We start from the raw sequence: 24259 nt of genomic DNA, 5'->3' as shown, positions 1-24259 counted from the left end.
AGAGAAAATTGGTTTTATTCCAGTTCCTGGAAGGTGAGATATCGCACTGCAGTTTTACATTTGGCATGCACTAGCATATTTGTTGGCACAAACTAAGGGTTTAATTAGGCTTAAGAGAGTCTTAGGGTCTCATTAACTAGGGGCTAATGTTGTGAAGCCTACTGCTAGCTGTACACAAGGTCTGTTGCTTGTGGACCCTATACCTCATGAAGAAATAAAAGAAAATAGCATTGTTCTGCTGACTTCCAAATCTCTAAGGCTAGGTAAAACCCATGCCAGTCTGGGCAGCAGAGGTTCCCCATGAAATGTAGCCCATTTTTCCAGAAAGCTCAGTTTCTCCCCTTCACTGTGGTTCTGCATGTGAAATGGTAATGCTAGGCTCTATCCCCTTCTTTTTTTCAGAGACACATACAGCAAAGCTCCACTTCTGCTCTGAGCTTCCCCATAAACAAACCTTCTGAGACTGTCCCTATGCCAGCAGGAAAGAGGAGGAAAACATATTATCTCTTGTACTTAACCACAGAGAAGTCTAAATTAAAAGTTTGACAGAGCATCCTAGACTCAAAGAAGCCCTTCCAGGCTAGAAACCCAAGGGTGGTATGGTGTAGAGAGGTCTGCTCTCTTCCACATTTCACCTGTCTGTGGGTAAACTCAGTGCTTTGAACTTGGGCTGCGGACGTTTGCACACCTGGGCTATATCTTACCAAACTGTGCAATGCAGAGATATTTATTTCTTGTATTGAAGTTTTCAGTAATAAGTTCTTACAGAGCTCTGTGAGTAGGGATAATCATACTTTGGGGAGGTCTTGCTAAAATTTGTATTAATTTCTCTACCATATGTATCAAGCACCCATATTTGTATAAGTTTTATACTGTGGAAGTCTCTTAAATTAGGATCTTATCTTACATATTAGGGGTTATTTTATCCCTTACATTAGGAGAGTCAGGCTATGTTTTCAGCATTATGACATCAGTTAATGTAAATTAAAGGGTGATGAAAGGATGGTGTTGAGTGATGAAATAAGACATTCAGCTTGCTACCTGATAAATGGATCTAGCTCGTATATGTATGTGCAGATTGGACAGTTAGGTATAACAGGCCATGTTTGTTAGTGGGAGAGATCTCCATATTCCTTGATTTCCAGTCTGATGTATTTAATTTGTTTTGTTCCACCACAGCAGGATTCGAGTGTTATCAATAGAAAGGCTTTCTTGACGTTAACAATAGAGATACTACACAAATATTTTGTTTTCTTTCTCTTGTGAAAGCATAACATTTTTTCTATAATACATGTATTGACTTTTATGTGGTGGATTAGAAGGATAATTAAAGAGTAAGTGCTTAACTGTCTAATTGTCAGTAAGCTGTACACTATGTACACAGAGAACTCCCAGTCATTGGAATCTCCCAAAATGTGTAGTTGAAAAATAATAATAGTTCTGTGGAGAGAGTTCTTTGAAGCTTGTGTTTTTTTGTTAAAAGGGAAGACAGCTAAATAACCTGTCCTTTAAGATCAGATTTCTAACGTTAGGAATCAAATTGGTATCAATTTTATCACCTGAGGAAAGCCAAAACTAAATTCACTGACCTATAAAAAAAGGGCGAACAAAGGTTATTCATATATCATTAAGGATGAGTTATTTACATATGGAATACATTACAATCTTTACTTTGATTGGCAAACAAAAATATTAATATTCATAGAATGTTAAGTGGCTTAACTGTCTGCGACATCATTCTCCATACAGGGTTTACCGCTTTGAGAATGTCTGGTTGAATTCCCAAAGCACGGAATAAAATTTGCTCTGAAGGTCACTAAATGTTTAGATAATTTTTTACAAAAGCTTTAGGAGATAAAAGGGAATGTGGAAGACTTTATGATGTCTCTCCACCCACTGCTGTGTCCAAGTAATAGCATCCAGAACAGTAAATCTTTAAAAAATCTAATTTTCCTAGGTGGTTGTGTGATAAAGTTTGTTAATGGAAAGAAAATTTGATCAACTATAAATTCCCTCCCAACTTGCTCTAGTACCCCTAAGAGACTAATAAACTGTACGTTTCAGCACTGAAGGAAATGAAAGTAACAAATCGGAGATTGTATCTTTTAGGGCAGTATTCTACTGCAGTCTAGGGCTTTCCTTCCTTCTTATGAATGGCTTTGAGTTTCCATAGGCCAGTGGCATGCATAAAGTAGTCTTCTAGGCAGCAGCTTCGCTCAGGCAGATTTCCCTTCAGGTGCCTTACAAAGGATAATGCCATTGCAAAGGATTAAAACTCCATCCAGTTGATTTCCGGAAATGAGAATCACGAAAATCGAATATCTATTGCTATTTATGTCTCTCCCTTTAAAACAATTATTGCAATCTTGATCATTTATTAAGATGTCAATCACAGTGTTATTGTTTATTCTGAAATCACTGAAGCTCTACCGAGGGGCATTACAGTGAATTCAATATGCCCACATTTATGCAACGTTATCTGGGAAACTGCTGCCCCCACCGTGGTCTATCTGTGCTTTTCTGCTATATCAAATTCACAGTTATGAGAAGGTTCAGTTTCACCTTGTAGCTGCCAAATCTTACAGTAATATTCAAAAGGCCACCAGGAAAAGGGATGAGAGCAAGAATCTCAGGCCTGTTATGAAAGGTCAATCTGAGAATTTCAGAGATATCAAAGGGACTGAATTTTAACGGCACTATGCTGTTGAGTCTCCCAGATGCCTCTGCAAATCCCAGCCTCAAAACTTACAGAGAGGATTTTTAAAATAAAGTAAAACAATTGATTCTTCAAAGACATAAAAACAACTGTAAAAATTACCTATGATGTGGGCAATTTTCATATATTTTAATGAGTACTGCTCCAAATTACACTTTTAAGCACAAACATTAAATCTTGATTGTATGTTTATCCTTTGTTGAAAGACATGAAATAGAAATATTATTTGTTGATTTTTTTAATATTAAAATACATTCATGTGATCAACACTTAGCTACTGAAAGCTGTCAGATGTCTATGTGAATGAAAACATGATTTAACTGAAGATATTTTTCATCTTTCTACAAAACTATTTGACAATCGTGATAAAAATTAAGTGGAGTTATATACCAAATTTTCAATGCAAATCATATTCTGTTAAGTGTTCTTTCAATCAATAGATCTGTAGTAGACAAAAGTCCCAAGACTGCAGCCTTTGGCTGTATGTAGTCTACAGCTGATCAAAAATTGTTCTCCAAGTAATTTTCAAAGATAAAATTATGCTTCCAGCTACATACATGTTCTACAGAAAGTGCATGCTTTCTGCACAAAATTTCTTTTTTTCTTGTTAACGAAACAAAAATCTAGAAACATTTTTGTTTGGAGAGGGTTTGTTTGTTTTTTTTTCCAAAAAATATATCCTTAGCCCACATAAATCTAGTCATCTGAAAGTCTTAGATAACAAATTTTGGATTAAACATTTATCTTTTATATAGGGTTAATGAGCAAAAACTTAGTTTTTAGCAAAAAACAGGCTTTAGCAACAGTGACAAGCCACATTGTCCCAGGTACCCAACTTTACAAAAGGGCTGCGGACTGCATCCCTAGATTTATGAATAGAGATTATAGGAGGGTTTCATTTCACATGTACTGTGTACTTGCCACCCTTTTAAAGTCACAGGAAACAAAATCCAATTATAATGCTCAGGAGGTAAGAAAACATAATTATATGTTAAATATTTGCATAAGGAAAAATTGATGATTAAAGTTTTGTTTTTCCATTCTCAACTGTTGAGAAATATCCTTTCTGTTATTACTAAGGAGAAAAATAATCTGAGTGGAGGCCAAAACATATTGGCCAAGCAAAGACAGGAAGGCTGATCTTTCTCAAGGGCAGCACCTAATACTTACATTGCAAATGCTTGTGCTATTCCAGTAACAGGCCTGATCCTGCACTACTGAGATCAAAGGATGTTTTTCACTTCACTTCATTGAAGAAAGTTTTATGTGGAAAAAAAAAGTTAAGCTACAGTTCGATAGACTGGTCCAAATGCCATAAACAAACAACTGAATAAATGGACCCATTTAGGCTTGTTTTAATGCGGTTTCTTTTTTTCTTTTAAATAAACCATGTACAGTGATGAAGAAAAAAAGAAAAAAAAAAAAGAGACGGAAAATTGTAGAGATCTATTCTTGGTGAGCCAAGCAGAAAAGCCAAGACCTTTTCTGCTATGAAATACAAGTAAACTGTGCTCAGGTAGTTTTGATTGATCTTGTGGTCTAATGCTGTCATAAACTTTAAAATGTATTGAATCCATTGATTAATTTAATGTATAATCTTCCTTAAAAGCCAAAGCTGTAAATAGTTATGTCCATTAAAGTAAGAATTCATTAGCTGAATGAAGAAAACAATGCCTGATTTTTACGGGATATGTCTAGTTACTTAACATGTAACAATGATGAATTCAAACTGGGAGAAGAAAATTTGTTTTTACTCAACCATTAACTTATTACCAAGTGTCTGATAAGAGATTTTCTTCTCTTATTGGCTGCACTTGTGTTCAAAGAGTCCTTTATTTAAAATGATATGCAATTATGAAGCCAAGAAAGGCAACTGAACCTCTTTACTAACTTGTGGTCTTTACTATTACAGAGCTGCAAGAAACTAAGACCTCTGAATATTACAGAATATCCCACAATCCCCTGGATTACAGGATATTATTAATGGATGAAGATCAGGACAGGATCTATGTGGGCAGCAAAGATCATATTCTCTCTTTGAATATTAATAATATAAGCCAGGACCCTCTCAGTGTAAGTTCAGCATTTATTTTGAGAATGCAAAGTCTCTTTACTGCATGCCATTCTTTTTAAGAGAAAAAATGTGTATTTCATTAGTTTGCAGCCAGCAGAAGTCCAGGCCCACACCTTATTGAACTGTTAGTACTTGTTTTAGATGTTATACAAGATGAACAAAGTATTAGCATGTCTGCTCCTCAGACAGTGCATTTGACCTGTTTTCTTGTTTCAAAGTGATGTTCAGTGTGGCTTGGCCTCATAAGCAAAATTCATATGGGTTGATGGAGCTGAAATTTTTCCAGTCCTCTCGACTTGCTCTTTGAAAAGAAGCCTGTAAGCCAGAAGAAGATATACCTAAATGCTCTCTTTTTCAGGCCACAGGGGAAAAATAACCAGATAGAGCTGATGTTAACCTTTGAGTGTATTTATTTTTGTTTCCTACTCTGAAGCCTAATCTCTGAACTGTTTTTCAATCTTTGTTATGTCTGTGTCAGCCCTTGCCCTTCAGCTGGATAGCTGAGACATCTCTAGTTTGGGTTTTTTTAGACACTATGACCCTAATCTCTTGCTGAATGACCCCCACTCTTGCTGCCATCCCTTTTTTTGGCTTCTTCTATAACTTACTGAGATGCTGTTTTCTAAGAACGCTCTATGTCCTAAATCCCCACTCTATAGCAGGCAGCCTGCATATGAAAGGAATCAAATTATCATGTATTTAAAAAACCTCCACAGGTTTCTGTCTTATTTCCAGATTCAATGCAAATCTAGCTTCTCTGGTTTTAAAATAGGTGAACTGAAGCAGTATTTGTGTGCCCAGAAGCCTGACTGTTAAGATATCACCTCTCTACAGACCTTGCCTCACCTGTCTTTAGACTATCACAGCTACAACGCTACCTTCAAATGTGCAGCGTAGGCCTTGTTTTACTAAATTCATCTGATCCTTTAATCTGTGGGCTTTACTGCTGTGCCTTGGGAGTACTGAGAGGCAGGGACATCTAGCATGCGGCAGCTAAGTTAAATGCCCTGCTTAGGAGGCAGGGCTTTTAATGTGTCACCAGAGAGAGACAGAGCCCACTGGAGGGTGATTAAGAGCACTTAAATTAGGCTTTGCTTGGACTCACCCTCTGGACATGCCTGTCCACCTGAATTGATTACGGTTGGAGTCTAGGGAGACCAGCTCTCTGACTTACGCATTTAAATTAAATGCCTCTTGCGTGATGGTGTGAACATGTCCTCCTTCCTCCTAACGTTACAGTAATCTCCATCTGTAATGGAGCCACCATCTTTGATCTGAAGTAGCTTATCTGACCTTTTTGCTAATTCACATCTCATCAGTGATTCTGCTAACCTTACCTGGAAACCTGTTGTGTTCCCGCACTATCCATTTCAGCCCTCTTTTAACATGTTGCTTTTAATTCTGTGAAGAGTTCAGCTACATGGATTTGCATCTCTTGCACAAAGTGGATTCTGCAGTATAAAACTGTAAGGCATTTTAATGATCCATTCAGGCACAGAAAAAGAAAAATAAAAAACATCAACCCAAAGCAAAAGCCCAGAATTTTCTGCATAGCTACTGTGGTCACCCAATATTAGACTCAGAATTAATCTCTGCAGTTCCACTTGTTCTTTCTTTTGGTTATTTGTTTTTATAACAGATTCATTTTGCTAATCTTGTGCCATTACAAAGACCCTATATGCATATGCATACATACCTTTAACTCTGTGCAGACATATATGTGTGTGCATGTGTGTATATATATATGTATATATATGTATGCACAAAGACCTTTTAATGTTATTATTAAGGCTATCTTGATGCTAAATGTTATCAGGCTATGTCACCTATTAAATTTCTAGGGAGTGGTTTCTAATGGATGTCCTTTGTATTCCAAAATCAAAATAAATGATAGAAGAAGCTCAAAAACTTCAATGTGAGTAGAGTTCAGATAAACATTCAGAGATTGAGGTACTTTTAGAAAAGTTGTCTGCAGTGCAAGGTTTACTAAATTCAGCTGGAAATCTTAATATTTTAAGCAGGTTTTATCATAAGATATCCAAACCTTTACTTTTAAAAATTAAAAGTTATTACAAGAACCTTTCCTGCAATATTGCAGTTTCCAGTGTGAACAATTTCTAGAAGTTCACTAAAAGAAAAGAAGATGAACATTATCTAAGATGATGATGATTAAAATCTGTCTCATATTCAAGCAATGAGAACATGAAAAGCTTTTATTCAAGTTCAGTTCTAAAGAAGACTAAATAAATTGATTAACTCATCTCTAAAATGTTTAATAATCTTTGGGCCAAATGGCATAAATCAGACTCTCTTTACTGACTTAAAGAAAGTTATGTGAATTTATATCAGCCAATGACCTGGTCCATTATTTTGCTTATTGAATTCTAGGATAGAAAGTTGTTTTCATTTATGAATTAAAATCATTTTTTTCCCTAAAATCAAGGTGTAAAAGCTATCAAAATACTAACTTATTGATACCAATTATGCAGTGCAATGATTTCTGTTTGTTATTAAAAATAAATTAGGTAATAATAAGTTACTCAAAATTTACTTCTTTCCTCACAGATTTTCTGGCCAGCATCAGCAAACAAAGTTGAGGAGTGCAAAATGGCTGGCAAAGATCCTACAGTAAGTTATAATACACATGCGCATCACATACACACACACACACACAAATTACATACTTGGCAATAAAGTAAGAGCACCTTGAATGCAGCCAAAAGGAAATGAAAGAGGTGTCTGTTTTGCTTTTTTAAATACTCTGCAGGCCAAACGATAAAGTGAATTTATGAAAAATCATGGTATGTAAACAGAATGCACCTTCAGACTTTGACAAATGGAAAAAAATATGCATTGTTCACTTCCTTACCTGACATTTTTTTCTTGTAACTAGTACATTTAGAAGATAACACTATCCAAGGTATGTTCTGGAGATGATGCTGAATAATCTACAGTTAAGCATCCGTACGTGCACTGGCTGTCTGATCATCCCTGCAAATGGGATCTTGACAGATGGATGGTACCTGTCTCCATTCTGACAGCACACAGCGCTCATCGCAGAGAAATCCCAACACCTCTTTTTATTACTTCCGTAAAGCAATGTCCAAATAAGTATCTGGCAACCAGTATGTCTCCTAGAAACAGATAAAGATGGTCTCTGGAATCATGTGAAATGCAAACCCCAGAGAGGTTATGTTGAGTCATTTTGCACTACAGCCTATTATTGTCCCGTCTGAATGCAGGCACCTTCCAAGGCACCTACATCAGATGATAATTTCCCAAAGCTCTCTTTATAGACAATGGATATAGAAATGAGCAATCTAGAAGACCCAGTGGTACAATACATTGTGTGTTTGGCAGCGTTGTGTATGAACATGGTTACCTTCCTAAAGTGATTTGGTCTTACAGCCTGTATATGAATAAATTTTACTCACCGAAGAAAGTTAAATTGTAAAGAAACGCAGAAAGTCACATTTTTATTCCTTCAGTTATCTTTTGACTGTTAACCATTTCAGCAGTGCCTAATAATCTTTATCCTAGTTTATTTCTAGTTCTTTAGATATGACCATTTTACAAGTGATATTTAAGTATTAGAATCTGTGGTAGCAAAAATGCAATTTCTCAGTACTAAATTTCTACTGAAAATTGGTCAAATTTTGCTTATATTTTGATTTGAACCAAAAGCTATGGAGATCAGAAGTCCTCACATTAGATGTCCTCCAGTCCTCTAGACCAGGACTAATGTTTCTATTTATATTAGCTATACATTTCTTATTGGTAATTAAACCTACAAAAAGGCATGCAATTCACTCACTGTGATGTTGCAATAATGCAACTGTGTCCATTTTGTAAGAAAAATATATTTTATTTTGCAAAATCTAATGCAACTGCTGATGAAAGTAAGGGAAACTGGAAGGCTGACCTACTGGAGTGTAATACATTTTTTTCAGTTAAACCGTGCAGAGTAGTTCACTATAGTGCTCCGGTGCAAGAGAATGAGTCTTTATGGATAATTATACTATGGTTGGCATGGCAGCTTACCTGCTTTCTTTCTGGATAGCTGTGACAATGAAAAACAAATATTTTCTTGTTGAATGTTCTGTGTTTCTAGACATCTTTACATTGTTCTGGTTATTGCAGCAATAGTGGCTGGTTAAGTTGCGCTAAATATGAAAATAAAGTGTATAGCATGTGTTGGTGATGATGTGGATTGCATCAGCAACTGGTGATAGACTGATCAAGAAATTTTCTTTTCTTTGAAATACAAAAGTTCATTAGTCTTACTCATGTGTCCAACACATGATGACACTCTTCTAAGGCAAAAATATAAAAAAGCAGATGATACTTTAAGCAGAAAGCAGTATAAAAAAAAAATGCTCCGTGGGAAAAAGTGCTAAGACATTACTGAGTGCTGGGCACTCCAGAGAACTTTTAAACTTGGATATTTAGTGGTGAGACTTTCCTAGCCTTTAACCACATTGAAGTATCTAAAAGTTATTGCATTTGGAGACAGATTTCTAGAACCTCTTTTTTTCCAACAAGAAGTTAATTGTGGATATAGCTAATATATCTGTAAAGTAATAAATTATGTCCAGCTTTTCATCTGTATAAACTTTAATTGCTTTTTTTAATCCCTGCAGTTCATTGTAGAAGAAAGATGAAGTTCCAGAAATAGAAGCTTATGTGAAGTTTTTTAGCATTTGTGGTAGATGCTCAAATTTAAAACAAAACAAAACAGAACAAAACAAATAAGTATGGTACTAAAAAGTAGTCACTGCTCCCACTAAAATCAATTATGTGTCTTACTGGAAGCTCACTGAAGTCAATGAGAAAAAGAGAACCCAAAGCTAAATGATTGTTTGTTACTTAGAATTTATAGTTCAATTTTAATAGCATTCTTGGGAGTTTGATTCCTGATAATAATGGCAGAAGTAGAGAATTAATTCAGAAGAATTAAGTTTCAACTAAATTAGAATTTGTCACATGTATCTAAAAAAAAAAAGAAGAAGAAAGTAAATGCTTAAAAATATTTGACCTATCAGAGAATAATGATAATCGTAAGGTAAAAGAGGAATAGACAGACTTGAATCAGACAGCAAAGAAGGACTTTACACAACCAGCCAATTCTTTTCAAAGGAGATTTGGTGCACCCTAACTTTAGACAAACATTTAAATCTGAATTTGTCATCCTCAGCTCCCTTTTTAGTTAGTGAAGAGAAATAGTCATCTTCAAATAGTACCTTCACCAGATAACTTGGATGCTTAAATTGAGATGACATCTATTTCTCTCCATTTACTGTGATGAAAGCCTGGCGCACAGACATATGCCTTTCAGATGTCTAAAGGCAGTTCTCCAGACATTACTATTGTGTGGGCTTTGGTATCAACTGCAAGTAATACATGAATAGCTGGGACATAGCCACCAACTTTGACAAATAAAAGCCGTACTAAAGATAACCACTTAATGTCACCTCAAACCAGTCTGATTTGGAAGCATGGATACAATAACAAGTAAAGGGAAATAGTAAACTGAGGTATGTGTGCTCTTGAAGGGCAGACCTACAGAACATTTTTTAAAGTAAAAATGTCTTGCTTTGATGGGTCGTGGATTGAAAGTGCAATACCCAGATTATCAGGTAGTAAACCGTAAAGGGAATTCAGTGGCTCATTGAATTCAGGGGGAGATGGGCAATGGATGAAAGAATATCATCAAATGGTCTTCCAGCCTTAGGAGAACATTGATATTGAGCCAAATTGTATTACGTGTCTGAAAATCATCAGTGAAGAGACACAATACATGTCAGATGATTACCTCAGAAGGCTGCCCTTAAAGAAAAGAGACCTTCGTCTAACCATCGCTGTACTCTTGCTGCAGAAGCTTTGGAACGTACAGGTCACGTCATTGAAGCAGAATACCATGTGCCACAAACCAGTACTGTTCTTCTTGCCATTGTTATCTTGTCCTGCTCCCTGAAGACTTTCATTTTGAGATTTCCATCATGTAATCCTTTATCTAAGACAGTTCCAGAAAAGCTTTCTGTGAACAGCAAGAAAAGAAAGCACTCTGGCATATATAAGCTAGTTATACACCTTCAGCTGTCCTTTTTCCCTTTCCACAGCCATAATGTGGATTGGTAGTACTGCTGACAAAAGCCTGATTTCAATAGCAAGTTATTGCTAAAGCCATTTCTGAGCCAAACTAAGACCACTGTATATGAGAAAATGGAAACGGTTAGGAACAACCCTCAGCTTTAGAGAAGCAATATATTTTGACTGGGTTAAAGGATTTTGCTGATATAGCAAGAGCTAGCACTTTACTGATGATGTGCAGTGTTCGCTGTAGAGAGACTCTTTCTATGAACACTGAATAGCTTACAATCATACACCAGTTTTCGGGTGTCATAGTAGAGTACCAGCTCTTGCTGAACTGAAAATGTGAATACCTTTAAATGTAAATAAACTGCTGTTTGGTCAACATGGATTAACTCCACTGATTTTCCTGAAAATGACTGATGACACAGTTTCCAATCCTGTGTTCACAAAAAACATGCAACTCTTACTGACTTTGGTGGAGGTTTGGATAGTTGAATATGAAGGCAGATCTGGGATCTCAGTAAGAAAAATATTCAGAGAAGACATCTGTATTTTTAACCTAAAGTGTATTAACAGCTGATCATGGTCAAAAAGGCATGAACAAGAGAAGAAAGGGGTATATTGGACACAGAAAACTCAGTAAACTGTTGGTGCATTATTAATGTTTTGATTTTCATGACTATTTGAAGATGTTACCATTGATCTTCAAGATGAGGCAACAATTAATTGCAAATTTGCTCATGTAACATGCTGTTCAGAGTTTCATGTTTCGTGTTTTAGAAAGAAACTGCACAAATATGGGATCTGAGATTTGGGTTTACTTTGGTTTTTAATTATCTCCAGCTATGTTGAAATAAAATAGGGAGAAAAGAGATTGTCTTAAAAAAACTTCATTAGGCAGCTTCTTACTTTCCTGAAGAGGTCCTGTTTCTTCCCATGCAAGGTCTGTGGATGAAAATCAGATTGCTGTGTGTTTATAGGAAGTTACATTCACCCCTCTGTAATTCCTCTATAGTGCCCTATCCATGCCCGATTCCCAGACTGGAGAAAATGGCAAGGAAAGAAAACAGAAGTCTGCAGCTGTTGAAATTCGGTGACTGCCAAACTCACTAGCTGTTTTCCTACTTCATCTTTCTTTGTTACACAGACAGCAAAGGGATAACCCTTCACTGTGGCTCCCCAGTCCTCTGCCCCTCCTCCAGATCCTTCAAAAGACCGTGCCGTAAAGCAAGTAGGCTGGAGGCTTTGAACGGAGGTCAAACGTTTAGCTTTATAAAGGCAATGGAAAAGACAGAGGAAGTGAATTCATCTTAATGTGACTAGTTACAAGAAGTTGTATTGTAAAATGCATGTTTACAGGGAAACTATTAAAATTATTAGGACACTGTTAAAATTATCAACTGTTTTGATGCCCTAGAGTTCCCAATATCTAATAACCTTTGCCAGAGTGAAATTGTATTGTCTGTATTCCCTGCAGCATGGCTGTGGAAATTTTGTGCGTGTGATACAGTCCTACAATCGAACACACCTGTACGTTTGCGGCAGTGGAGCCTTCAGTCCAGTGTGTGTATACGTCAACAGAGGGCGCAGGTCTGAGGTGGGTCCCTTCTCACTTCATCCACTCGTCGTGTTGTGAGTCTTTCTGGTGTTATACGAAACTCAAAATTTTGATACTGCACAAATCTATGATCCAAGTAGTTTCCTTCATCCATGTAAAACAGAAAAAGAACAGAGATCCACGTTCTTCTGACAGTCCTGTTACCAGCAAGAAATAAAGCCATGCTCAAAAACTATGCTCAGATATGATGTTCATCCAAAAATTCAATAGTCACTTAAAATGTTGGGATATTTTTGATAAGAACGTCTTATTTTATCTGATGAATTCTTTCTGAATTCTGAAAATTGTCAAGAAATACTTGCAAAGAAAGAGCCAGATACATAAAAAGTAAATTAGGCAGTTCGCCAGCTTTTTATACTACCGTGTGTTACTTACTGATTCCTGGAATAAACACTTAAGTGGGTTAAATATTCAGCTATGTGACTGTTTGCTGGACTTCACCTTAATATCAGTTAGGTGCAACCCCACTATAGGTAATATTCCCAGTGAATTTGCATCTACAGCAGTTCTGCCCCAGTAGACTCTGCCAGGATGAAGTCAGTAAGTTTTCTCCTCAGTGTGAGATCCTCAAGGGTGTAAATCTCATTTTCTCTTCAATTTTCTCTTTAATTTTCTCTTCAATAGGTCTTCAATTTTTCTGTATTCATTTTCACTGTGTATTTTAAATATACAAAGTACCAGATGTTTCATAAATACATTATCCAGATTTCATGCTTTGAAAGTGAAATGTTTGTTTATGTGCAAATGTAATAGGCAATAAATTAAGCAAGCAGAAGGAGAAAGAAAAGCATTTATCTGAGACCCAGCTCCTCAGCAGCTTTTGGGTCAGATTCATATCCGCAGGCACAGGGGTGTGCTGTATATTTTCCTGTGCAATGTGGAAGCAGATGTGTTAGAAAGCAAGATCAGAGAGTGCTACCTGGACTTTTGCCATGAGAGGGCAACTTTAAAAGCTGGGCTTGCTCCTAGGCAAGACAGTGGGAAATTCATCACTGGTTTCATTGGGAGTATGATGGGAACTCTGGCCAAGACCCAGGCCTACTGCAGAGGCTGCCAGGGAGGCGATAAATCACTGTTTCTCCAGGTAGGTTTGAACAGGATGATCTCAGCTGCTTTTGGTAGATCGCTCTCTGGCTCCATCCTCCTTGACAGAGGATGTAGTCTGAATCACTGCACCTTCACTCCTAATTGTCCAGAAGTGGAGGTTCGTAGGCCTGGATTTAAAAACACGAGCAAGCAGAACTGATGGAGTAAATCCATCCCTCTAGCTTGCATAGTCTGTATTAGCTTATTTTGCTTATATTCTGAAACTGAGGTCTGTTTTCCTCAGTTAACAACTCATTATCCTAATTTATTTATTGAAAAATATTTAAAACATATGAAGTGATCTCATTTGTCTCTAATACATGCAATATCCTTTAATAAGTTTAAGCAGTAGTATCGTAGTCCAGAAAACTTTTGACTCTCTTAGTGTTTGGCTTGTTGCGCATGAGATTTCTATTGGAGGAAAAAAAAAAAAAAAGACATTAGACCTCCAGATGATGCAAGATGTTAAATTTCTTAAGTTAAAAATAAAGATACACATCTTGGAAGAGCAGAATTGGCTTCCTTTAGCCTGTCTGTATAGCTACATGCCTATGATCAATTGATTAAATAAACTGCTGTTTCAGATGTCTGGAGTCTGTCAGACATTTGACTGTAGGCATTGCATTCTCAAAGCCATTACTGTACAGGCCAACAATAGCACAACTGTTTAAAATCAAGTATTTCCTTCTGAACCTGTTGCATATATAAATGCATGCCTAATTAATGGAACAGAGTGAAGAACTATGTAGTGCTGATGGGAATAGTGAGAACTCTTTTCTTTTTCTCTGCTTTTTTCATTTCACCTTGAATTTTTCACAGTTTTCCATGCACAGAAGTCTGTTTTTGCAGGTGCAAAATTGCTATTTTAAAAAAGAACATCTGTTTTTCTCTAGAAACTACAAAGCCTGACAGTAAGAGTCATATCCAACAATCATAAGAACTAGCCCTGTTTTGTTCTTTTGTCTCCAAGGTTTCACATAATCTCCGGGAGGTGACTTCATTGATGACACAGAATGTTGCCCTATTTATTAAATCATGTTTCCCTGATGCAAAGCTTAAAAAATAATTCTTGCTCTGCATACTTGATATTTTGGTGTTTGTTAATGACTCTTTTAGTCACACAAACATATTCTAAGGGCAGAGCAGATGCAAACAGAAGCAAATATAATCACTGTGTGAATTAATTACAGAGTAAATAAGTAGTTTAATATATATTAAAATTAAATGTTGTCCTGGGGCCAGTTTAATAGTGCAGCATTGCACATTTTGATTTGGTAAATAGTGGTAGAATGTAGCAAATATAGATTAATATCAAACTACATATTAATCTAGAAGTAAAACAAAAAAACAAATCATAGTAGAAACTTCATATTTATGTTTTATCATTGTTTAGAGGGCTTGTTACTAAAGTGGCAGATAAGATCTCTGTGATTAAATCAGGCAAAACAGAAGAGAGGGAAAAGAGATAAGAGATAATAGAATATGAAAACTTCCTGTTGTAGCTGAGTATTTCAGATCAGTAGAGTCTACAATTTATTATCACCAGATGGCTGCTCAGTGATCTGTGTGGCATCCCGTTTCCATTGTGATTTGCATTAATAGTGAAAGAGGGTATAAGGAGTTGCTGGCGTTAGTTTAATACCTACAACATTGATATGTATATCACAAAAGCCTTTCTTTGGAGTTTTGGTTAACTACCTTTTTCAGTTGAAACAGAGATACTTTAAGGGTTTGTTTGTTTGTTTGTTTGTTTTTTCACTCCCTTGCAGTTGTGTCCTTTGGCCTTTTATTAAATAGTCTAAGTTTGTAATAGGATGCTAGGAACAAGTTTTTCATGTGGTGTGCAATGGTATGTGAGTAGATGTGCTCTAGATCTATATCTATTCCATTATTGCCTGCAATTTTTAAGAACTTGACTTGGACCCAATAGTTCCTTTTTGTTCAGCATACCTGCACTCTTTAGTATTATTGGGAACTAGGAAATGAAGAAGTGCGCCAAGATGGGGGAATAGTATAAAGATGTTCGGACTGTCTGTATTTCAAGCTGTAGTCCAGGTTGCTTCTACTTTGCCAAATATATTTCCTATTTATAAATCCCATAAAATATAAACAAGGCCCCATACCAAGTTTCCTAAACAGCAAAAAATTTCCAAGAGATTTCTGGCTTCAACAAGAGATACTAGTGAATCATCAGTCACCACAGAACTGGAGCGCTGAGCTTAATACAAGAGATGGCACTGAATAAAAGAAGTGTGATTTAGGGGGTTTTTTGGAGGTCTGATACCCCAATAAAAAGCAAAATATTTGTACTGTGACAAAATGGTTGCCGTATGAGATTTATATTTAACATTTATTATTGTTCTAATAGCTTTATTATAAATGTTTTAGACTAATATAAGTATCACCATGTACTCAGCAAATAAACGATAGGTAACTTCAAAAACACAGAATATCTCCACAGATGTTATTGTGGTATTATCAGGACAATCAAAGACTCTAAAGCATAACTGAGCTGAAAGAAAAAAAAATCTCTATTTCAATATCTTCAATTATAACAAGAATCATGAAAATAACTGGGTAGCAGTGAGAAAGTTGTCTAAAAAGGCGATGCAAATCTGCATAGGAAAGCTAAATTGTAGATAGTACAGCAACAGTCCTGAGCTGAGCACTGTTAATGCTGGAAACAACAAAGCAGAAAAAGTGCTTTATCTCTGAAGGTTTCTAAAATGAGAAGTGACGTGAACATCTACATTGCAGGAACAAATCTTCAAGATCGACTCCAAGTGTGAATCAGGGAAAGGACGCTGCTCTTTCAATCCTAATGTGAACACGGTGTCTGTTATGATCAGTAAGTAAAAATACTCTGAGATGCTGAGGTCTAACGCCTTATTATCATGCATGGTGTGGAATAATGAGATGTCATAAATGAGCTGGGCACAGGTGTCAGCCTGTGAAAAGGAGGCCATTGCATTAGTGCTGATGGGCAGAAGTTGTTACAAGGTTTACAAGAAGCTAAGGATGGAGACATGAACAAAATGCAGAAATTAGCTGTTGTGAGAAAGAGGGAGAGAAACAGAAAACAAAAGATTGTCGCTTTTCCAGCATATACATTTTTTCCCAGGGTTAGTTTCAACTTTCTATTACCCTGTCTAACATTTCTGTTTGAACAGTTTCTGACCTTGTTCATCCTGGGCAGTACTCGTGTCTCATTTAATCATTTGTAACATCTCGGTGTAGCCAGGGAAAGAAAGCCTGAAGACTTTAGTTAGTTTGAATTTCATTTTTCTTGTCATGTCTGCTGTAGAGCCCACCAGCTATTACATGGCTCTTCATTCCTCAGTTGGCTTTATACCCAACCAATTTAGCAATTTTCTTCCATATGAAAGGCCAGAGAGTGATACAACTAGCACACCTAAAATATCCTTGTGGATTGGTGGGACTGTTCTCAGTGACAGTGAGATACACCCCTTACAAATAGTTACTGCAGGGCCTATCACACACCTAAGTGCAGATTCAGTGGGGGCATAGGCTTTGTGTAACCCAAGTCATTAGTAAAAGAAACTCCTCCTTTTCTTTTCTTTTCTTTTCTTTTCTTTTCTTTTCTTTTCTTTTCTTTTCTTTTCTTTTCTTTTCTCTTTTCTTTTCTTTTCTTTTCTTTTCTTTTCTTTTCTTTTCTTTTCTTTTCTTTTCTTTTCTTTTCTACCAGAAGATTAGGCTGTGGGCTTTCTTGAGGAGCAGCCCAGTGCTCCTCAGCAGGCATACTGAGTCAGTGGCTCCCCGAGAAACTCTCTTCTGTGAAATGACTGGGCTAAATCACGGCACTTAGATGACTAAACATTGCCTTAATTCATTAGGCTTGCTCAATCAACTCTTTTGTTTTCCCTGTGCCTGCTGCCAGCTGGCAGGAGGTTGCCAGCAGCGTGCTGCCAGCCAGGCAGAAACAGGGGCCTGCCCGGACGGCGGGGCTGCCGCTGAGCTGGGGCAAGCCCTTGGCCGTGCTGCTGGTCCTCCTCACTGCCGGACACAGCGCCTTTCACATTTCCAACACGCTCACAGGGCTCTGCATCCAAAGCCTCGAGTTTTGAATGTGTACCTAATCCTTGCAAGAGTTGTGGCTGCAAAGAGGACAGCAGTTGCACAGATTTTTCAGACTTCCTTTAGCAAAGAGGATTTAGTGCACACAGAATGCTAGGCATTTGACCTGGGGTTTACAAAGAAACAATGTGTGGTGTGTCCGCCATTCGACTTCCACTGAAATCAATGAGAATTACGTACGTATTGTGCTAGATATTTCCTTAAAAGTCTGGGTCTCATGGAGCATGAGGAAAGTATCATATATTCTATCATAAATAGTCTTCAAACTATAAATTAAAATATTTTTTCATTCCTCATTGCTAATACATATAGTACAAAGGACAAATAATTTCCTTCACAAAGGTATGAACTGAAGGGGAATTCTAATGCTAAGAAGACAGGAAAATGCTACCAAGATACCTCTGAAAATTTGTTCCCTTTATATTTTTATCTCACCAGTGATCTATGTTCAGTGTTTACACATACTCACTGAGTAAGAAAACATTTGTTTAAATCCAGTAATGGATTAATCCACTGCTCCACATTGCTGCTCTGGTCTTGTTAAGTGAATCACTATCATTAAAGAATAAAGTTTCCTCATTCCTTCTAGATTTTATGAAATCCTAGTACAAAGTACACTGTTTCTGAACAGTAAGACTTTTTTTTTCCTGTAATAGATATATGGCAGCTCTGTTCATCTTAGTGGACTTTACATTATCTTCCTTGATCTCTCAGTTATGTGACTGAAGAGACCTCCCTCCATGTTGGACCCATCTTTCATGACATAATTCATCTACAAGGTTCAAATTATTCAACAGAGGTCAAATTCTTTTTCAAGACTTTCCTACAGATTTAGTTACATATTTTCTCTCTGAATTCCCTGTAACTACAAGATTCAGTCACTTCAAAAACATTAAGCTTGAATGAAGTTAGCCTCGATATCCATGCTGGAAAAGGGAAGATTTTATAATTCACAGCATGACCTAAGAATGATGGGGACGGAAGCCATGGTAGTGAACTCTCATGTGAGTGTTCTTCTGCAAAAGAAATTCCTTTCTCTGTCTTCAGAAGCTGGGAAATACTACTAGACTGGGTAACTCTTCCACAATAAAAGAACCATTTTTAAATATAGCTGCAATTTCTCATCAATTTTGGGCACTGCTAGCGTCCTGCATAACACACAATATGACCTTAGAATGAAACAGGAAAGGTGATTCACTTTTCAGAGGAAAGTGATATTATAAAAACAAATTAGAACTCGGTACAATTTACCATTGTACAAAGACACTTTTGCATCAAAGCAATAAAAAATGTGCTTTGATCAAGCTTGGCATAACTAATGTGCAAGATGTATGTCTTTTTTTCCCGCCAAGGCTCTGAAGTATTTACAAAAGCAGACATACCTCATCAATTCAGTAATTCCCGTAATAACAAAGAGAAGTAGTGAAAATTAGTTGTTTGTGCAAATAAACTGTGTGGAATTTAAGAATTTAGCTGAAAGGAAGAAGAGCTGACAGATGTCATCTGGTACATGATTAGCAAGCAGACTCCAGGAATGCTAAAGACATATCTGATAGAGTTGATATGTAATAGGATTTAGAATTACATGTTATTATTATTATCATCATCATTATTATTATCATCACTTGTGTGTGTGTGTGTGTATACAAAGCACTGAGAATTAGTGAGAACCATAAGCCTGATCTCTTTCAACCAACTTATTTCATCAGAATAAAGCTTTGATGGTTTGAGGCAATGAGGCTGATATACAAACATTGATTATAAGTAAGTATTGAACTAACATCATTCTGTCAATATATATTTAGGAAGTAAATTTTTCACAGACATGCAGCAAATGCATTGTTTAAATCTTTATACTTTTTATCCCAAGGGAACGGGTTACCCTGTGTATGATTCCTCTCTTCCCTGAGAGAGACAAAAGCAGAATGCCTGCGATATACACTAGCTAATCTGTAGGGGTTCAGTGTTGGCTGTAACCAGTAGTAGAAAAATACAGTCTCTAGGGTTTAATTCTCTCATGAGCCGATAGTCTTCCATATTGATGTGTGCGCACGCACACACACACACACACACACACACACATCAAAGCATAAAAATAGCCTCAAGCGCTTCAGAACCTGTGACTCTTGCCAGATTGACCACACTCTCTGGGTAGTCCAGGAATTCAGACAAAAACATCAATCAAAGGACCCAGCTGTACTGGAATGTGTTCAGCCACCACTCCCACTCTGAAAGTTTAAGTTTATTTTAGCTACTGTTTTCTACTCTGGGTTTTCATTGCCATTAGTCAGTGGAAATTGCTTGGTTATTCATGGAGCGGAAAATGACAGTATATATAATTATAATTATATATATATATGTGTGTGTGTATTTATGCACACACACACACAAACACAGATATACCGTCTGACAGATGAACTGAATTTTCAGTCCTGCACGGGGAGCAAAAGTTCGTAATTCTGTTAATGTAAGAGTTGCATATCTAATTCCGTTCATACAAAATAGACCTATACTTAGAATCAAGTGTATAAAAGGGGGCAATTGTTGCTCCATATTACTCTGAGTAAAGTTCAATAATATGATTGTCTGGCCTCTGCAATACTGAAATCAGCTTGAGGCTGCCTGGGGCAGCCTTGAGAATACTCTTGGAAGAAATTGGCACAGATCCATTCACAGCAATAGATGTTGTGCCAGTTACACCAGCAATAAATTCAGCCCAGTCATTTTGTCTACTCCCATAACAAAAAAGCTTTTTTAAGTACTTACTTAAAAAATTGAATATGATGCTTTTCGATAACACTAGCCTGATTTTCCAATGATACTTAGTAATGAAAGTTCAGTCACTAAAACTTCATATCAAAGAAAGGTTCACCACTTATGTGGTTTTGCTGCTGCATTTAATTATGCAGTTCCCCAAAAGTCCTTGAGCAAAATTCAAAGATTCTCTCTCAGTCTTAGTTGTGTCTTTGTAAATCAGAGGAGACACCATTCCCACCACCCAAGATTTAAGTGTATAGACTACTATGCAAATGAAGAGCTGGCAAGAGTTCAACATAAGTATAGATCACTAAATATGGATTTCCCAAAAGCCATAACGTTGCATTTATTTTCTCTTCTCCTTCCCTCCCCCATTTCAATTCTCTGTAGATGAAGAGCTTTTTTCAGGAATGTATATTGATTTCATGGGGACGGATGCTGCCATTTTCCGCAGCTTAACCAAACGCAATGCCGTGAGAACCGATCAACACAACTCAAAGTGGCTAAGCGGTAAGATGGATTTATTTTACCAAAGCTTTTAATGTGTTTCATAGAATCTCTGCTTTGCTTCATTTAAAATAAAGAGTTTTTATTTCCCCTTCTGAATTTAATTTGTAAAGTGAATCCACGAAGAAGAAATATGTGCAAATACATGTTCTAGACAGTACACTTCAAGTGGTGTGAAGGAACAGAGGACTCACTGCCTGGGCCAGCATCATGGGCCACCCCACCTGGTGGAAAGTGTAGGAAAACCTTTCCAAAGACAAGTTGTCAGGCAGCCTGACTTCTAGGGGAGTACTTTCTTCACCTCTAATGCATAAGATATTGCCTTAAATTAGAACGTATGACTCTACGTTTTTTACAATGAATTACAAATTTAGTCAATTCGGGTTAATCTGCCTCTTGTGGAGGGCTCACTACCACTTGTATTCAAAATGTATTTAGGAGAGAGTCCTATTATTAGTTAAGTCTGACAATTTTTGCCATTTATTTCTATGGTAAGAGACTGATTATCAAGACACAGTAGGAAAGCTAACTTCTGGGTACAAAAACTTAACACTTGGCTTCACTGAAATCAATGTGGAAATTCTCCCTGACTTCACTGGTAAGAAGACTCCTTCCAGTTAAACAGCATTGAATGAAAATGGTGGTGGACCCTCTGAGCAAAGGTAAATGTCAAAGGTTAGGAGCAACTAACATAATAGTTCAGTTTTAAAACACTCTCAAAGTATGTTGAAATAAACATACTTTCTTAAAGTATGTTTAAGCATACTTTAACTTCTTAAACATGAATTACTTTTTTTGACTGATTTTTTTAGGGTGATTCCTGTAATTTCTGTATATGACTCCTGCAGTACCTGCCTATACCTGTGACTGCTGTCACAGGATTACAACTTATTTTATCAGAATAAATTAGATTTGCTATAAAGAGGAAACTATTTTCTAATTTGTTCTTCTATTTTTCTACTCTCTTACACACCCCTACATATCCCAAAGTGAATTGGGAAAGAATGCCATTAAAAATATCTAATTACTGGATAATATACCTGATAAACACACTCAGAAGAGGTACTTGACAAGCACAATTTATTTCCATGTTCTTTTAGAGACAGAATCATGATACTTGATATTGTAATTGAGAATAGCCTCATGAGAACACGAAAATGCCACAGTCGCAGGAATGAATTTTCTGTCAGAGATCAAAGCTTTGTATTGGATTGTTTCAAGATTTGTACTCAATTTAAACCAATCAAGCAACCTTGCATAACCATTAAAAAGATCCTTCAGAGAGGAAGAGGGCCCACTTCTTCCTTCAGACAAAGGAGGTCTTCTGAGGTCTCCCCCCACTTTTCATTAGATTTTAGCATAGGAAATTGCCAAAAGCAAAGGCAGGTAGCAGCACCAATAGTGTTTGCCTAATAAAAGATTGCCTTAAAGTAGTACACAGTCACTTGCATATCATAATGTACTGTTTAAAGGAGAATACTAGTAATAGCACTACTGTGTTTTGTAATCTTAGGTGTATATATGTCCTTCAAAAATTACATGCCTGCTATTCCAGATTTTTATTGTTTTGCTCTCTTAGTGCTCCCTTGCAGTGTTTGGCATATATGCTTTGCTGTTTATCATCCTCTGATATGAACTCACTGTTCACTGTTCCCACTGTTTGGGAAACTTCACTGTTCATGCATTTGCAAATCCTGCTTTCCTTTCAGTGTTCCAAGAGCTATTTTCCTCTCTTATTTATGTATTTTTAAAGTACCTTGTTTATTTTTTTCCTAATGAGTCTTTCAGCTACTTACTTTTCATCTTATATTTTCCCTCAATGAATCTTTCCTAAAGTGCCCCGATAACTCACTGATTCTTCCCCCTTCTTCCTCAAAGTCTTTTAATCCCTCTAATAAACTAACACTCCTGCTTCTGAATTTGAATCACTTTTCTAAAAATCTGCTGCAGGATAAAATGAGATGCAGCAGAAACGTAAGGCTGCTGGCTTGAAACCATGTACCTAGTGATATATGTTATATACAGACACGAGGCTAGAGCTAAGCTCAACCTGCCACAGCAATACATCTATATGCATTATATAGCAGTTCCTTAAAGGGGTCAGTAACTGTCAAAACATTAACTGCTTATACTGATACATCTTTTGGCCTGTTTCATTTCAGAGCCTATTTTTGTGGATGCTCACGTTATCCCAGATGGCACTGACCCCAATGATGCCAAAGTCTACTTCTTCTTCAAAGAGAGACTCACAGACAACAGCGGCAGCACAAAGCAAATTCATTCAATGATTGCAAGAATATGCCCAGTAAGAATTGTGTGCCAGGTTGCTGGGACAAACGGCTACTACAATTTGATAAGCTAAATGACAGTTTCATTAAAATGATTGAAAAGCCTCTAATTTATATTAGAAACAAATTTCCGGTTTCAGCTTCCACATTCGTAATTAAGAAGAGATGTTATTGAACACACAGCTAGAGCCTCAGCTTGTTATTCATATCTGCTATATCTACACTGATATGAAAATGTAGAGATTCAGGAAATTGTATATTTCTCTCCCTGTCTCAGAATAGGTATAGCAATGTTGAATTTCCAAACTTGCTTTACTTCGCATGAATCAGATACCTTTTTTTGCGTAGAAAAACTGAACTATAAAACAGCTAAAGTTTTCACCCCTACACACATAAAATCTTTCAAAAATTTGGAAATATCAGAATTCAGCTTTTAAATAGGTTGATTTACCTTTCAAATATTGTTTTAATTTTTATAATATTTGTCCCTTCAGAGGTCTTGCATTGATGTATGTATGAGCCTAACTTTAAGAACATGCATACAGACATTAAACTCAGGAGTTATGGCTACTCATGTACGGGTAATGAATGTACAACCACCACACTCCTCATTGTCTCTTTCCTTTTTGTATCTATAATCAACTATACATGAAAAATGATTGAAGCAGCTATTAATATATCTTGTGAAATGGAGTTTTTTTGGTTTTTTTTTAACAAGAGCAAAATTATAAAATGCACAATTACTGCTAGTCTTTTCAGGCTTTCTTTTGGAAAGAGCAGGAAGATAATTGTTAGAGTTTGTGTGTTCCCGCTCTTTAATCTGGATCTTCCTTAGATTTTGATGTTTTGCGATGTTGTTGTGCAGGGTGTAAGGGCACGTCTGGGATTGTATTAAGCTCCTTCTCTGGCAATTTGATGAGGCATGTGATCTGTCTTATAATCTCCCTGGTTTTTTTATGTTTTTGTGAAGGTGCCCAAAGGCCCTATTGGGTATTTTGCAAGAAGACATTTCACAGTATTATAGC

At 36.7% G+C, this 24259-nt stretch overlaps 1 protein-coding gene across 1 annotated transcript in view; it reads left to right on the top strand.

Annotated features, from left to right (window-relative positions):
* Positions 1 to 24259, top strand: part of SEMA3C (semaphorin 3C) — a 128755-nt gene that overhangs the window by 64782 nt on the left and 39714 nt on the right. The window contains exons 3-8 of the mRNA XM_013944048.2: positions 4629 to 4789; positions 7356 to 7418; positions 12361 to 12480; positions 16345 to 16435; positions 20830 to 20949; positions 23109 to 23251. Of these exons, the coding sequence (XP_013799502.1) occupies positions 4629 to 4789; positions 7356 to 7418; positions 12361 to 12480; positions 16345 to 16435; positions 20830 to 20949; positions 23109 to 23251 (698 nt within the window). The remainder of the gene's footprint in view (positions 1 to 4628; positions 4790 to 7355; positions 7419 to 12360; positions 12481 to 16344; positions 16436 to 20829; positions 20950 to 23108; positions 23252 to 24259) is intronic.

Source organism: Apteryx mantelli, chromosome 1, assembly GCF_036417845.1.
Source record: "Apteryx mantelli isolate bAptMan1 chromosome 1, bAptMan1.hap1, whole genome shotgun sequence".
In the NCBI taxonomy this organism is placed as follows: Eukaryota; Metazoa; Chordata; class Aves; order Apterygiformes; family Apterygidae; genus Apteryx; species Apteryx mantelli.
This window is presented reverse-complemented; position numbering and strand designations above follow the sequence as displayed.